General features: G+C 40.2%; 1 protein-coding gene across 1 annotated transcript; it reads right to left on the bottom strand.

Moving 5' to 3' along the window:
• Positions 1-722: 722 nt before the first annotated feature.
• Positions 723-3,588, bottom strand: LOC139181293 (uncharacterized). Its single transcript, XM_070784252.1, has 3 exons — positions 2,787-3,588; positions 1,830-2,028; positions 723-861 (listed from the first exon to the last, which is right to left on the bottom strand). The coding sequence occupies exons 1-2, from the start codon at positions 3,391-3,393 to the stop codon at positions 1,871-1,873; spliced, it is 765 nt and encodes a 254-aa protein (XP_070640353.1). The 5' UTR covers positions 3,394-3,588; the 3' UTR covers positions 723-861; positions 1,830-1,870.
• Positions 3,589-17,191: the final 13,603 nt, after the last annotated feature.

The raw sequence follows: 17,191 nt of genomic DNA, 5'->3' as shown, positions 1-17,191 counted from the left end.
TTCTGGCCTCCAGAACTGAGATAATGTATTTCTGTTGTTTTAAGCCATCTGGTTTGTGGCAATTTGTTACGGTAACCTTAGGACACTAACACACCCCTCTTTGTGTCTCAAGCCCCTGAGAATTCTAGTGTCTTCCTAAGTCCAGATCTTACCACCCTGTTTAGTTTACCTGCAACAGTACCAAGTCAGTGAGTTAAGGATGATCCTGCAGTGGGTACAGTAAACCTTTCCCCCACTGCTCTAAAGCAGTGGTTCTGAAACTTCAGTGTACTTCAGTAGCACCTGGAGGACTGTAAAACCCTGATGGCTAGCGGCCTACCCTCAGAATTTCCAACTCAGTAGGTCTGGAGCAGGGTCTGAGAATGTGCATTGCAAACACGTTCCCAGCTGATGCTGATGCTGCTGTTCCAGGCAAGCTAGGTCATCCATCAGTTCCTTTCAATAAAATATAGTAGAGGCTAGGGCACCATCCCACAAATTATTTACAATCTTATATTTTAATTTATTTGGGGCTGCAATAAAAGGATTTAAAACAGACTTGACAAATAGCGGAAAGAAATCCCTTTCAGTGACAGTAATGTGGGCCAGAATAAATTGAACAATGATAGATTTGAGTGAGTGGTATATATGTGAAAAAAAAATACAGCTTATTATTTTCAAACAAGCTTTTATTTCCAATGTGAACAATACTATCAAATTATCTGTAAAAGGTAAGAGTAAAGTCAGATGTCAGTATTAGTATCACTTTGGGGCATTGAAACTTTGAAACAAAATTAGTATTTCAGGCTAATGAAAACAAGAATATCCATGAAGAACAGATTCATCTTTTCTTTTGCTGTCTGCTTTTTCTATGCCTTCCCACTGTAGGATGAAATAAGAGCCAGTTAACAACTGTACCTCAATAACATGCAGTGACTTTCTAAATATGAGTCAACAGTATGTACATCTATTTTCTCAATGTTTTCTTCTTGTAACCCAGACCCTTGGTGATCAGGGTGCACATCATTGCTCATGCAAAACTTATCTCCCTCTTGCCCAGGGCTATAAATGCTTGCTGTTTCCCTCAAAGGCCACAATGTGATTTAAATAAGTCATTCCACCTTAAAAACTGGTGTTCCCTTGCACAAATCATCAATCCCTTATATTTCCAGACCTTCAGTTTCCACATGAGTAAAATGAGGATGAGGCTTTGTCAAACATCCACATGCAGGAAAACTAAGAAAGAGTGAGACAGTGAGTGACAGAGACTAAAAGATGAATGGAGGAACGAGAAACAAAGATTTAATTACCAGCCCAGTGACAACCAATAATATTACTGAGACTAGTTTTCTTTTCTTTTGAATAAAAAATCTAATATGAACTAATATTTGTGAATTAATCCTGAAATGCAGTTCTCTTGAAACCCTTAACATCTTACTATTTTGTAAGGAATTGCTTTCTCAAAGTAATTGTCAGTACAAGAGACTACAATTCTGTGGCCAGGTGATGATGACACAGCTAATGCAGGGCCTAGTCTCTTTAGCTGCTGCTTCTGGTGACTATTCTCTAAACAAGCCCTGGTCTCCATTTCCAGGTCTGCTAAATTTCCCATCTGTAGTAGACTTAAAGCTACAGGACAAAGGACTTGTGGCTATAAATGAAATACATTTCAGAACATACTGCCTCCTGCATTATCTAGAAAACATTATTAACAATAAACTGCTTTTCCAAAATTAAATTTCAACAATTTTCTTATTTACTTTACAGAAGAAAAATTAAAAATATACAGCTGTTAGTAACAGGTATGTGTCAGGAATGGTTATGTTGTACTAAAGCCTATACAACAATACCTGTATTATCCAGAGCTGCTCTTTGCTGAGACCACATCCATTTAGACTCCTTCAGGTTTCTCATTTCCATCCTCTTCCTCTTCATCAATGTTTTCATACTGATCCTCACCCTTGTCATTGGGGCAGAGTGATGCAGACATTGGGGTCAAAAGTTGGCAGGGAAAATATCCCAACCTCAAATCAGCAGCAGAGTCTAGGCCTGAGAGAAGAGAAATAGGTTTAATAAAAGAAACAACAAATAATACCTGGATACATTTCTAGCCCCCCATCATGTCTGCTGCTTGACAATTTTAACAAACGTTTTTCCACTCTTTCCAGTAGATCGGCACACAGATTCCTCTTATTATTTCTGGCCCCTTTGGAGAAGGGATCCAAATCATTTGATACTGATACCATTTTGTATGTGTGTGTCGGAACTTCAATGGGAAAAAATGCTCCTTTGACTTAAAGACAAATTCTATGGGGACGCTCACAGATTCCTCAATCGCTGAAAAGTGCCCCTGTGCTATGTCATCATTTTCTCAGATTCTCCTACCTAGAATATTCACATTTGTTAAAGCCGTTGACCAACAGGGAGGGATGCCACTTGTTTGCCTCTAGGTTGGTAGAAGGCAGCATGCTTTTTCTCGAGACCATGAAGGTCTCCAGAACTGGGCTTCCACTTGTGTAAATTGTGCCCGGAGGTTTTTGAGAGTTCTGACCCACTGTGTGACTGCTAGAGACCTACCTGCCTTTGAGCTCAATGGCCCCACAAGGGCCTAAAGTTTCAGCCACCACTTGCCCGCCTCAGCCCCTCCGGGATCACAGGCCTCAACCTTCCCAGTCTCAGAGGCAGCAGTCAGGGCTTCCTCGCCCAGAGCTCGGCCTCCACTGCTGGTTCCTCTGGCTTCTAGGATGCAACCCCCTCCGCAGGATCCCGCTGCTCCCAGGGTGGAGCGCCCTCCACCGGGTACTCACCCTGCAAGACTCTGCCTCCCTCTCCCAGGTCTTCCTGCTCCTGAGGAGGCACCGGACCTTCTCCAGGGTCCGAGGGTGGCTGGGAGCGGCCCCTGGCCATCAGGCGGTCAGTGGGAGGCCGGAACAGGACATGTTTGTTGTCACGGAAGTTGTGTAGAAAGGAGTCGACATGACTCCAGAACAGGGGCCCAAACGTCCCCACGCAGAACCCAAGGCCTGTAACCTCTGCCGCACCCTCCTGCTCACTCTCGTCCTCCTCTTCCTTGCCCTCTCCAGACAGGTGCTCCTCCTCCTCCAAGTCCTCCAAGTCAAAGTCAATCTCACCCTCTTCCTCATTCTCCTGCATCTCTACATCTTCCTCCATCTCCAACTCCTCTAACGGCTCTCTACCACATTCCTCTTCCACTGCAGCCTGTGGCCAACCCTGCTCCCCGGGAAGGGCTCTGGAGACCTCCAAGGAAGCCAGAAGAGCCGTGGCCTCCTCGACTCCTTCCGTCTCCTCCCAAGCAGATGCTTGGACCCCAAGGAGACTGGGGTCGTGGCCCGCCCCGCCACCAGCTCTATCCGGGCCACCTGGGATCCAGTCGTGCTCCTCTGTGGCAGACATGGCAGGAGAGACGTGCCAGACAGTGATCCTCCTGCAGTGATGCCTGTGGGGAAGATGGCGGCTGCCGGGCTGAGTGTTGCACTGAGGAGACTCTGTTTGCACTGGGACCGCAGGGTGGGGGTGGGGACAGCAGAGACGTCGGCTGCACCGGGAACAGGAGTCTTCGAGTGGCTGGTGTGGCCCCACAACAGGAATGGTGCGGGGGCGGGGGGGGGGGGGGTGCCGCAGACCGGCCCACAAAGACGGAAGCTCAGCTGGTGGCGGATAAGGCGGGAAAGACCCTAATGGGCTGGTGACGGTAGGTGGAGCTGGAAGGGTCAACCGCGACCACTTCCTCCAGCGCCAGCTCTAAGCTCATTTGCCAGGAGGCAAGGATTGGCATGACCGCCGTCCAATGAGTAATCAAGGCTTTCAGATTGCATGGAAGCCTTCCAGCACCAGGTCATACTTTGAGCCCACAGGAGTCCCTTCCTTTCCATTGCTGCTGCTGCTGCTGCTGCTAAGTCGCTTCAGTCCTGTCCAACTCTGTGCGACCCGCAGCCCACCAGGCTCCCTCATCCCTGGGATCCTCCAGGCAAGAGTACTGGAGTGGGTTGCCATTTCCTCCTCCAGTGCATGAAAGTGAAAAGTGACTGAAGTCGCTCAGTCCTGTCTGACTCCTAGCGACCCCATGGACTGCAGCCTACCAGGCTCCTCCGTCCAGGGGATTTTCCAGGCAAGAGTAGTGGAGTGGGGTGCCATTGCCTTCTCTGTCCTTTACATTGCACCATTGCAAAAACGAAATGGTAATGTCCCTACAGGCGGCACCCTGGGGTATGGGAAGTTGGGTGTGGTCCCCAGTTGCCACCTTGTGTCAGCTCAGATCATCAGAGATACACTTATTTTAAAAAGTTCATAAAGGCTTGAGAAAGAACATCAAAAGTAAGAGATGGAGAAATTGGAAAACATAAACTGAATTAAATGGGAGCACTGAATATGAAATAGAAAAAAATGAAACAAACTACATAAAACTAAAAGATCATCATATGGTCCAGTTGATTTTAAGCATGGCTGCTCATTAGCAACATATCTGTAGCTTTGGAGAATAAAAGCAATACCTTGGCATTTTTCAAAAAATTCTAAGATAATTCTGATATGTGTCAGGTTTTTCTCTTAAATGGTAGCTTTGGTGATATAGAATTCTGCTACTTTTGTGTTGACCACTCATGGTACAATGGTATTAAGTGAATAATAGTTACTCACTAGTACGTATAATATATATTTTAGAAAACTTATTAATGTTTGCCTAACTAAAAATTTTATGACATTTTGATTCCACTTGTTTGACTTAGTATGAACAGAATGCTAGACTTCTAATTTTAAAAATAGATGTGCAACAACCAACAAAGTTTTACTATATAACCCTAGGAACTGTAGTCCCTTTGTCAATCTCTTGAAATACCTATAATGGAAAATAAACTGAAAAATAATATATGTGTATATGTATAACTGAGTCACCTTGCTCTGCACCTGTATATTTGTAAGGCAACTATACATCAATAATATATATGCTGTTCTAAGTCACTTCAGTCGTGTCCGACTCTGTGCAACCCCATAGATGGTAGCCCACCAGGCTCCCCCGTCCCTGGGATTCTCCAGGCAAGAACACTGGAGTGGTTTGCCATTTCCTTCTCCAATGCATGAAAGTGAAAAGTGAAAGTGAAGTCGCTCAGTCGTGTCTGACTCTTAGCGACCCCATGGATTGCTCCTAACAGGCACCTCCATCCATGGGATTTTCCAAGCAAGAGTACTGGAGTGGGGTGCCATTGCCTTCTCCGATTTTATATATATATATATATATATATATATATATATATATATATATAATATTTATTTTCTTTATATATATTTAAATATAAATAAAAAAGATAAAGTGTATAGATCACATATGATCAACTGTTTCAACCTCCTGTGAGAGACAGAAGGAGAATTTTGAGGTTTTAATGTTGCTAAAGTTACTTAGAAAAGAACATAGAAGTTGATGTGTATGCCTTGAGAATGGAGACTGGAGAGTGGAAGGAGTAAAAATAGGAGCTGAAAAGGGATTCATCAGGGCTCCCCAATTCACTTCAAGGCTCCGAGAAACGAAGAGAGACTTCTTTTCAGGACTGGGCTAATCACCTGCAGTACACTAAACAGTGATACCCCCTCCTAAATGCATATATTTAAATGTTTACCCACTCCATCCCCCAGGTGATGGTATTTGGGAGTTATGGCCTTTAGTAGGAGACACAGTGAGGATAATGAACCTTGCCCTATATAGAACTTATGCATTATAAATTTCACCCCTTATACCGACCTTGTTTTGTTTTACCTAACTCATATTCAATATTTTCAATGGGGATAGTCCATTGGGTCCCAAGCTGTCAAGCCCTTTTCTAAGTGAAAAATACTCAATTTAACTTTTTGAGCCATATGTCCGAGTGTCTGTGCCCACTAGGGGATATTTTAGGAGAATGGCTGCTATGATCTGGAGCACTGAAACACCACAATCATAAAATTCTTGAGGCAAATACATCTATTGGCGCTCTTCAGTAGCTCCCTTAACACGATAGGGGCATGTTTTAAAAATTTAGGGATATCTTCAAGTATTCCTCTATTTTGTTCTCTGGTATTATGTTCAAAGAGTTTTCCTAAAGCATGCATTTCAGCATTTGCTGAAAAGTGAAAGTGAAAGTCACTCAGTCATGTCATGTCCGACTGTTTGCGACCCCATGGACTACACAGTCCATGGAATTCTCTGGGCTAGAGTACTGGAGTGGGTAGCCATTCCCTTCTTCAGTGGATCTTCCAAATCCAGGGGTCAGACCCAGGCCTCCCACATTGCAGGAGGATTCTTTACCAGCTGAGCCACAAAGGAAGCCCAGCATTTGTTGAAGTCAATTCCCAATCTATTTGCAGAAGTCTTAAGCCAATAAGCACTTTTTATGTTTAAAAATATTATTGCACTATTGTGGTGAATGTCACAGGCATTTAGTATGTTCACAATGCTTCTCAGCCATTCTCTCTGTTGTGCCTAAATAAATCATCACTCCTAAAGGAAACCCCATGCCAGTAATCACTCCTTTTCCATTTCCATGAAGGTTATGAAGATTTACCCCTTCTGAGGACTGAATTATGGACCCCCCCCCATATTTCCATATGTTTAATGTCTAAGCCCCATTATTTCAAAATGTGGTTGTTTTTGGTGACAGGACCTTAAGGTCAGCAGAGGTCATATGGTTAGACCCTAATGAGTCTGACTGGTATCCTAGACAAAAGTATACTTGGTGACAGGAAGACACAACAGAGATGGGTATACACTGGAGGAACGATCATGTAAGGATGCAGGGAGAAGCTCGCCATCTGCAAGCCAGGAGAGCCCTCACAAGAAACCAAACCTGCTCACACCTTGTTCTTGGACTTCTAGTTTCCAAAGCTGTCAGCAAATAAATTTGTGCCATTTAAGCCATCGGTCTGTGGTATTTTGTGATAGCAAGCCCAGCAATCTAATATACCCTTGTATTTGTTCTAAAAGTTTTATGCTTTTAGCTCTTACAGCTAATTCTTTATCCATTTAACGTCTGTATTTGGCATAATGTAAGAGTTCAACTTTATTCTATTGCATATGTATATCCTGCTGTCCTCATACCATTTTGGGGAAAAGATTCCCACTTCTCACCACTTAATGATCTGATATCCCAGGGGAAAATCAATTGAGGGTAGATATCTGGGTTTATTTCCAGACTCCCTGTTCTATTCTGTTGAACTGCATGTCTTTTATTATCTCAGTACGACACTGTCTTGATTACTGTTGCCATGGTACATGGGTTGGGTTGAAACTGACACAGGGTAGTGGAATCTTCCAATTTTCTTTTTCAAGATTGTCTTAGCTATTTCTGGTCTCTTGTAATTGCACATGAATTTTAGGACCAGCTTTTTTTTCTGCCAAAAAATGTCACTGTCATTTTGAAAGTGATTGCTTGCTTTTCATCTGTGTGCTGCTGCTGCTGCTGCTGCTAAGTTGCTTCAGTCGTGTCCGACTCTGTGCGATCCCATAGACGGCAGCCTACCAGGCTTCCCCGTCCCTGGGATTGTCCAGGCAAGAACACTGCAGTGGGTTGCCATTTCCTTCTCCAATGCATGAAAGTGAAAAGTGAAAGTGAAGTCGCTCAGCCGTGTCCGACTCTTAGCAACCCCATGGACTGCAGCCCACCAGGCTCCTCCATCCATGGGATTTTCCAGGCAAAAGTACTGGAGTGGGGTGCCATTGCCTTTTCCATTTCATCTGTAGACCTCATTATATAAGATTCCCATCTGTATATTAAGACCTCAAATTTTCAATGCTGCCTTAATGCCTTTGAGACTCGTTTTACTCCACTGGCCCAACTCTGCTTTCTCCTGCTCTCACCTGCAATGTCCCCTTCCTTGTGGGAAGACTAGCCCACTCAGCTGATTCTCCCCTGTCAAGCAAACTAGCTGTATTGCACCCATTCCCCCAGCCACCAAGTTGTACTTCCCTGCCAGCCAGTGCAATAATCCAATAGGACAATCATCTCCTCGTGTGGGAATGTGGGTGTGCCCCATCCTTTTGTTACTACAACATTTATTTCCCATGGTCCCTGCAGGTGAACTCTTCTCTTAAGTCCCACATCCTCATTGCCCTGCTTGGCGTTTCCTGTTGCCACCCCCCCCCCCAACCCCTGGCCAGCTGTTAGTCCATGAGACTCACAAACAGCTCGCTGTCCATCTATCCAGTGTTGCATGCTTGGCCATCTCACACTACTTAGGGTAGGGGATCCCTCCTTTATTAGTGCAGTGGATGGGAGGTCCCAACCATGATGCTGGACAGCTTTAACTCACTTCTCCTTTGCTAACTAAATGTTTTTTTTTTTTTTTTTAGTTTAAGGTGAAGGCAACCTGGGTTGAAACTGCCAAAGGTGCCTGGATTGTGCTTTGGCTTGTGCCTATTCTGTTGTCTCTCTCAACCTCAGCCATCTCTTCCCACCCTAACTTATTGTTCTAGCACCTGAGGAGGGAACTATGGGTAATTGACTGTATCCTGGCCTGAGTGGTACTGGGTTGCCCCTGGTGCTTGGCTCCTCCCAGCATGCATTCTGAGGCTAGGGATCATCGATTAATCCATAGAGTGGAAGCCAAGGGAGTGTTCAGCCAATAGTGACAGGGAGTGCTGATGACATCGTTTCTTAACTGCTCCACGGTCAATTCCCACTTGCTGGGGGGCACCCTAGAGCCTCTGGAGATAAGAATCCCAGTGTAGTGTGTGTAGGCTGGTCACTGCAGACGGATCATGGAATGCAGTAGCAGGTAGATCATGGGGCAATCATCCAGAAAGGAGCCCACAGGGCAGGTTCAGGTTGGCTTTCTAAAGAGTTGTGGAAAAGCATAGCTCCAGGCCACCCACAATGGAAGAATTGTGAATAATGCTTCCTGGTTGCTTCTCACGTGTGTCCGTGTCAAGCAAGGGTAGCAAACTTTCCTTCTCCTTTGCTGTAACTTCCCTAACACATGTGATTTTCTCGGCGGTGTGCTCTACAGATGTTAATTAGTTCTAGCGGTTCCTTCCTTAATTTCATTATTGGTCTTCTGTCTGTCTGCCTATCCCTCATTGAAAATAGAGTATTGAAGTCTCCAGGTTTATTGTTTTATGTATTCTGGGAGTCTGTTAGGACTATATGGATGAATAACTGTTACATCTCCCCTTACTGATCCTTTTATTAACACAGAAATCCGTTTTTGGCATTCTGTTTAAAAAAAAAAAAAACACTCTTGTTAAAATCTATTTCATCTGATATCAGTATAGCCACTGCATCTATCACTTTAGGATGATTTGCATGGAATACCATTGTCCATCCTTTTGTTTTCAAACTATCTGTCTTTGGATACAAGGCAAGGCTCTTGTAGATAACATATAGTGGGTAACATTTGTTGTTAATCCCCTTTGCCAATCTGTCTTTTCATAGAAAAGTTTTATACATTGGTATTGTGGTGATTACTTCCAAGGAAATATTTTTCCTGACATTTTCTTACTTTCCACATGCCATACCTTTTTGGTTCCTTCATTCCTCAATTACTGTCTTTTTCCTGTGATTAATTGAATTTTTCTAGTGTACAAAGTGACTATCACTCTTTGTCTTTACTTACTTTTTTTTTTTTTTTAAAGTTTGGAGCCTTTAAATTTTTTTGTGTTTTTTTTTTTTTTTTTGGGAGGCTGGGTGGCTATGCTGTGAATTATACTTAGTATCTTAATTTTAGAATAATCAAGTGTGTATTGTAGTGAGATAGTTTTCATAGTATTCTAAACTCTGCTTCTTCCCAGCTGCGCTATATTCCCTTATTTAGTTATTGTGACAAACATCATGTTTGTACATGGTTTGCACTAACGGTTTTATGGTTACTGCTTTATACATCTCTATTTTAAATCAACATACAAAGAGGAGAGCAAAAAGAGAAGTTACAGGGATTTCCCTGGTGATCCAGTGTTTAGAATCTACCTTCCAATGCAGGAGATGAGGATTCAATCCCTGGTCCAGGAACTAAAATGCCACATGTGGTGGAGCAACTAAGCCTGTGGGCCACGCCTCCTGATCTGCATGGTCTGGAGCCCGTGTGTCACAACTAGAGGGAAGCACTCATGATGCAACAAAGATCCTGCTGCAACGAAGACCCAGTGAGGCCATTAATAAATAAATGATTTTTTTTTAAAGAAGAGTCAGAAAGAAGCCCCAAATGCAGTAATTCTGGCGTTTGCAGTAATACTGCGCATAATCTGTGCAGTTCCCTTGACCTTTGTGGTTTATTTCTTCACATTCCTCCAAATAGGTGCCCAGTGTTGTGTCACTTCACCCTGAAGGACTACTTTATTATTTTCTATCCAGCAGGCTTACTAACTGTGTATTCCCTCAGTTTTTGCTTTTCTTGGAATGAATTTATCTACCTTCCATTTCCCCCACATATAGAATTCTTGGTTGAAAGAAGTTTTCATTTGTTCATTGTCTGTTTTTTAATATATCATTCCAATGTCACCTGTCCTCTATGGTTTCTGTACAGAAATTGGCACAAATCTTACTGAGGATTACTTGTACTGTGAAGAGTTGTATCTATTGCTTCCAATGATCATACACCATGAATTGTGTGATTCCATTTCTAGTAAAAGTCCAGAAGAGACAAATATATAAAAAAAGCAACTAGTGCTTTCCTATGGCTCAGAGGGTGGAAAATTGAGTGTGTCTGCTAATGGATAAAGGAAGTACTGGAAGAAATGAAATGTTCTGGAATTAGATAGTAGTGTTGATTGCATAATTATATAAATAGCATAAAAAACCATTGATTTGTACACTTTAAATGGTATATATTATGATAGACATTATTTCTCAATAAACTGTTATAAAATGTTATTGATACAGTATAATCATCCATTTAATAGCAATAGATTTGACAATTTAGGTAGATCAAAAAATTCTAAACCTAAGAAAAATGCAACCTTAACCCTAGAATTGATAAAAGCTGAAATAAAAAGCTTCTTTTTATTAAAAATTTGAATAACTCTTCACAAACTTCCAAACACCCCTCTATTTCCATATATTCACATAGGTGAATTCTATCACATGCTCAAGAAAAAAATAGCATCCATTCTTTAGAAATTTTCAGAAAATGAAGCTGGTGTGGGAGGTGATTACTACCCAGGTTGTTAATGAAGTTTATTGACATCTGAAAAGGACAGTTTTTAAAACTTCAAAATTACACTCAAATGTCATTCTTGAATATAGTCACAAAATCAGCATGGCGATACATAAAATGATATGACATTTTGACATATCATTATGTCAAAGTACATTATGACAAAGTACAAAGTACATTATGACAAAGCAGAGATTATCCCAAGACTACAAGATTGGTTTCATGTTTTTAAGAAATCAGTCAATGGCAGGCTTCAACTCCTGTTCCACATACGAGGAGATTGGACGTTGCCACGCCATCCTAACTGCAAGTTAAAAGTTGAACACACTGAAAAGTCAGCAACTCATCTTAGATTCATAGAGAAGAGAGATCATAGGCCAAACTGCTCCCTGAACATTGGAGGGACAAGTGAACACAGAGAATCCTAACTTAGCAAAGCAAAAATTCAAGGTCAGAAACCTCTGCAGGAACCAGCGGTGTGGACAAGTCTGTGAGTTAACAACCCCAGGATGACCCAGTTATAGGAGTTCTCCACACTTTTGTTTTACCTCTAGGAACTTAGCCAGGTTCTCACGGTACAATAAATATGTCACTGTGAAAACTTCTCATGCTTCCAGCAGGAGAGGGAAAGAGGGGAAACGGAATCATTTTTAAATGTGCCAGGGCACTCTGTTCTTCTTAACAATGTTTGCCCTCATGCTTAGAGCCCAACCTAACCATGTAAAATTGTGTATAAAGCTCTTGGCTCAAGAAAAGACTGCATACACTTGGATCTCAAGCTAAGAACAATATCAAATAATTTTAGAACTGATCAAACAAGTAGACTACTGTCTAGATCCCACTTTCCTCAGTGGGTGGCCCATATTTGGGCCAGATATGAATAGCACTGCAAAGACTTTGAAATTTTACCTGAGACTGCAACAAAAAATTAGGATAAAAATTTGTGGTCTGAACCTAAAACAAAACTAAACTAAACAAACAAACAAAAAATAAACACACTCCTTAGTATTAAGTCAGATACCATGTCTAACAATATAATACTAAAATGTCTAGGATAAACTTAAAATTAATTGGTGTATGAAGAACCAGGAAAAAGTTTAAAAGTTACAAGCTAAAATTCAAACAAGAGAGACAACTTCAGGATGATGCAAGTATTGGAATCACCAGAAAAATATATTAAAGCAGCTATTATAACCATACCACCTGAAGTAATGACTGTTGCTTACAAACTAAACCAAAAATTAAATATGATTCTTTGGGACTTCCCTGGTGGCTCAGTGGTAAAGAATCCGCCTGGTAATGCAGGAAACACGGGCTAAATCCCTGATCTGGGAAGATCCCATATGCCTCAGAGCAACTAAGACGATGGGCCACAACTATTTAGCCTGTGCTCTTGAGTCCAGGAACCACAACTACTGAATCCCATGTGCCCTAGAGCCTGTGCTTGGCAACAAGAGAAGCCACTGCAATGAGAAGCCCACGCCACTGCAACTAGAGAGTAGCCCCTCCTACTTGCCCTAACTAGAGAAAGCCCCCCTAGCAACAAAGATCCAACACAGCCAAAAATAAATAGATAAGTAAATAAATACCATTGTCTGATCTCTCAACCTCTATACACACACATGAACAAACACACAAATGTAGGCATGCGTGTATACAAATACACATGTATGCATATAAGTACATGTAAACACATATGTACATGTACAAAGAGTTATGCATATATATATCCACAAATATGTATATATAAATATAGATGCAAATGCACAACACACACACACACATTAGAGATCAGTATCAAAGCAAAAACTTCAGCATGCATTTCAGTGTGGCATTGAAACCATCATCAATCAAATTCAGCCACAACGTATGTATGCAGCTTTCTGAGTATTCAGAAAGTTCCACCAAACTTAGTAGAGACAAATAAAGAGGACATACACAAATGTCATTTTTTCTATATTATGATCTTTTACTTTTATCTAGTTTGTTTCACTTTTTCTATTTCATATTCAGTGCTCCCATTTCAGTTAGTTTATGCTTTCCAATTTCTCGCTTTCTTCTTTTGTTTGATGGTCTTTCTCAAGCCTTTATCAAGTGTAGTAGAAAAGCTTTTGCATGCATATATGTATATAGTATGTATAGTGTATATATATATATATATATATATATATAATTTTTTTTTAGAAAACTTAAGAATTTTTGCCTAACTAAAATTTTTGACATTTTTATTCCACTTGTTTGACTTAGAATGAATAGAATGCTACATCTCTAGTTTAAAAAAAGATATGCAACAAGCAAAAAAGGTTTAGGTGGCTCAGATGGTAAAGAATCTGCCTGCAATGTAGGAGACCCAGGTTCGATCCCTGGGTTGGGAAGATTCCCTGGAGAAGGGAATGGCAACCCATTCCATTATTCTTGCCTGGAGAATCCAATGGACAGAGGAGCCTGACAGGCTACAGTCTACGGGGTCGCAAAGAGTGGACAGGACTTAGCGACTAACACATTCCCAGGGAACTATAATCAATAACTTGTAATAACCTATAATAGAAAATAATCTGAAAAATAATATATGTGTATATGTATAACTGAATCACCTTGCTGTGTACCTGAAACGTTGTAAGTCAGCTAAAGTTCAATAAAAAAAAAAAAAAATATATATATATATATATATATTAAGAAAAAAAACCAAATGTAGTCTTTTTTTAAAAATCAGTTTCACTGTGGGTTTTTTCCCTCAAAATGGGATTGTTCAATGCAAGCCATTCTATAACTTGTCATCATTATACAACTTGATATCATCTCATACTTCTTTCTCCAAAGGGATGTGAATCAATACTTGCATTCTTCCCTTCAACCTCATCTTCTTAACATCTGTGTTATCATTCTGTTGTTTAGAAAACATATTTTGTATGAATGAAAAACTTTAAAGTTTATTAAGGCTAATTTTCTGATCTAATATAAGGTCTGTCCTGGAGAATGTTCCATGTTCATTTGAGAAGAATGTGTATTCTGCTGCTGAGTAAAGTCCATTATAGATGTCTGTTAGATCTAACTAATTAATAGCGTTGTTCAAGTCTTCTACTCTCTGGTTGCTCTTCTGCCCAGCTGTTCTATTCATTTGTGAAAGTGGGTTGTTGAAGATTCCAATTATTATTGTTGAATTATGTACTTTGCCTTTAAATTGTGTCAGTTTTTCTTTCATGGATTTTGGCACTCTCTTGTTAGGTGCATTTATATTCATAATTGGTTTGTCTTTTCTATGAATTGGCCCTTTAATCATTATTAATGTTTATCTATTTTTCTATCCTTTAACTTTTAACCTATTTTGAATCTAAGGGGTGTCACTTGTAGACAGCATGTCATTGGGTTATTGCTTTTTAATTCTATTCTACAAATACCTAACTTTTCATTGGAAGATTTAGTACATTTATATTAAATATAATTAGTGATAGGGTAGGATTTATGTTTACCATTTTGTTCTTTTTGTAAACTATTTTTTATTGGAGTATAGTTGCTTTACAATGTTGCATTAGTTTCTGCTTTTCAGCAAAGTGAATCAGTTATACGTATACATGTGTCCCCTCTTTTTTAGGTTTCCTTCCCATTTATGTCACCACAGAGCTGTGAGTAGAGTTCCCTTTGCTATACAGTATATGTTACTGTGTTATACGTTAGTTATCTATTTTATACATAATAGTGGATATATGTCAGTCCCAATCTCCCAATTCATTCTACCCTCCTTCTGCCTTGGTATCCATAAGTTTGTCTCTATTTCTGCTTTGCAAATAAGTTCATCAGTATCATTTATTTTGCATTCCACATATAAGTGATTTAATACAATATGTGTTTTTGTCTTTGTAACTTACTTCACTCTGTATGACAGTCTCTAATTCTATCCATGTGTCTGCAAATGGCACTATTTAATTCCTTTTTATGGCTGAGTAATATTCCATTATATATATGCACCACTTCTTCTTTATCCATTCCTCTGTTGATGGACATTTAGGTTGCTTCCATGTCCTGGCTATTGTAAACAGTGCTGCAATGAACACTGAGGTGCATGTATCTTTTTGAATTATGGTTTTCTCTGGGTAGATGCCCAGGAGTGAGATTGCTGGGTCCTATGGTAGTTCTACTTTAGTTTTTTGAGGAAACTCTATATTGTTCTCCATAGTAGCTGCACCAATTTTTTCCTTATATTTTATGTGTTTTGTTCTTTATCCATTTATTTCTTTTTTGGTAAGCAGATATTTTTATTATACAATGTAATTACCTTATTGTCAATTTTACTAGACTTTTCATTAGCTTTTTAAAAAATGTTGTGGAGTATTTTAAAAATAGTTTATTGGTGTATAGTTGATTTACAATGTTAGTTTCAGGTGTATAGCAAAGTGAATCAGTTATACATATATCCACTTTTTTTTAGAATCTTTTCCCATATAGGCCATTTAGAGTATTAAATAGAGTTCCCTGTGCTATATAGGAGGTCCTTATTAGTTATCTATTTTAGGTACGGTACTGTGTACATGGCATCTGGTCCCATCACTTCATGGGAAATAGATGGGGAAACAGTGTCAGACTTTATCTTTTTGGACTCCAAAATCACTGCAGATGGTGACTGCAGCCATGACATTAAAAGACGCTTACTCCTTGGAAGAAAAGTTATGACCAACCTAAACAGCATATTGAAAAGCAGAGACATTACTTTGCCAACAAAGGTCCGTCTTGTTAAGGCTCTGGTTTTTCCAGCGGTCAGGTATGGATGTGAGAGTTGGACCATAAAGAAAGCTGAGCGCTAAATAATTGACACTTTTGAACTGTGGTGTTGGAGAAGACTCTTGAGAGTCCCTTGGACTGCAAGGAGATCCAACCAGTCCATTCTGAAGGAGATCAGCCCTGGGACTTCTTTGGAAGGAATGATGCTAAAGCTGAAACTCCAGTACTTTGGCCACCTCATGTGAAGAGTTGACTCATTGGAAAAGACTCTGATGCTGGGAGGGATTGGGGGCAGGAGGAGAAGGGGACGACAGAGGATGAGATGGCTGGATGGCATCACCGACTCGATGGATGTGAGTCTGGGTGAACTCCGGGAGTTGGTGATGGACAGGGAGGCCTGGCGTGCTGTGATTCATGGGGTCGCAAAGAGTCGGACACAACTGAGCGACTGAACTGAATTGAACTGTGTACATGTCAATCCAATCTCCCAATTTATCCCTTCCTTCTTATCTTTCTGTTATTTTCTTAATGGTTGCCTTAGGTATCATAATTAATATTTTAGCTAAAGCATTCTAAGATGGAGTAATACCAACATAATTTCAATGGCAAACAAAAGCTTTGTAACTACTAGCATTTTCTCTTTTCTTAAGGGTACTATTGTCTTATAAATTATATCTGTACATATTAGAAACTCATCAATGCAGTTTCATGATTACTTTTTCCTATAGGAAATCATATGAGAAAACGAATCATATGAGAATCACTGAATCATATGAGAAAACAAAAATCTCCATATCCTCTGTCTTTAAATTACTTATCCAGTTACATTTCTTGGTGCTTCTTATCTCTTCATGCAAATTCGGGTTATTTTCTAGGATCCTTTCGTTTCATCTTGAAAGATTCCCTTTCATATTTCTTGTGGGACAGGTCTACTAGTGAATCTCTAAGTATTTGTTTATCTCTGAAAGTCCTACTTCTTCTTCAGTTTTGAAGGATAGCTTTTCTAGATATAGATTCCTTAATTCACAGTCTTTTTCTTTCAATACATCATTATACTACCTCTGAGTCTTCCTGGATCTTGCTGAGAAGGAAGTATCTCCTATAGGTGATGAGTTGCCTTTTTCTTGTTGCTTTCAAGATCTTCTCTTGGTCTTAGGCTTTGAAAGTTTGATTATACCATGTCCAGCTGTGTCTTTCTCAGAGTGTATCCTACTTGGATGCTACTGAATTTCTTGAGTGTATATATTAATATTTTCAACTATTTTAGTAAGTTTAGTGATAATTTCTTCATATATTCTTTCTGCCCATTCCTCTATCTCCTTTATTTCTGAGGCTACCATTATGTGTATGTTGATATGCTTGA

Source organism: Bos indicus, chromosome X, assembly GCF_029378745.1.
Source record: "Bos indicus isolate NIAB-ARS_2022 breed Sahiwal x Tharparkar chromosome X, NIAB-ARS_B.indTharparkar_mat_pri_1.0, whole genome shotgun sequence".
NCBI classification, from domain to species: domain Eukaryota; kingdom Metazoa; phylum Chordata; class Mammalia; order Artiodactyla; family Bovidae; genus Bos; species Bos indicus.
Note: the sequence above shows the minus strand (reverse complement) of the source record. Positions and strands in the feature narration are given on the sequence as shown.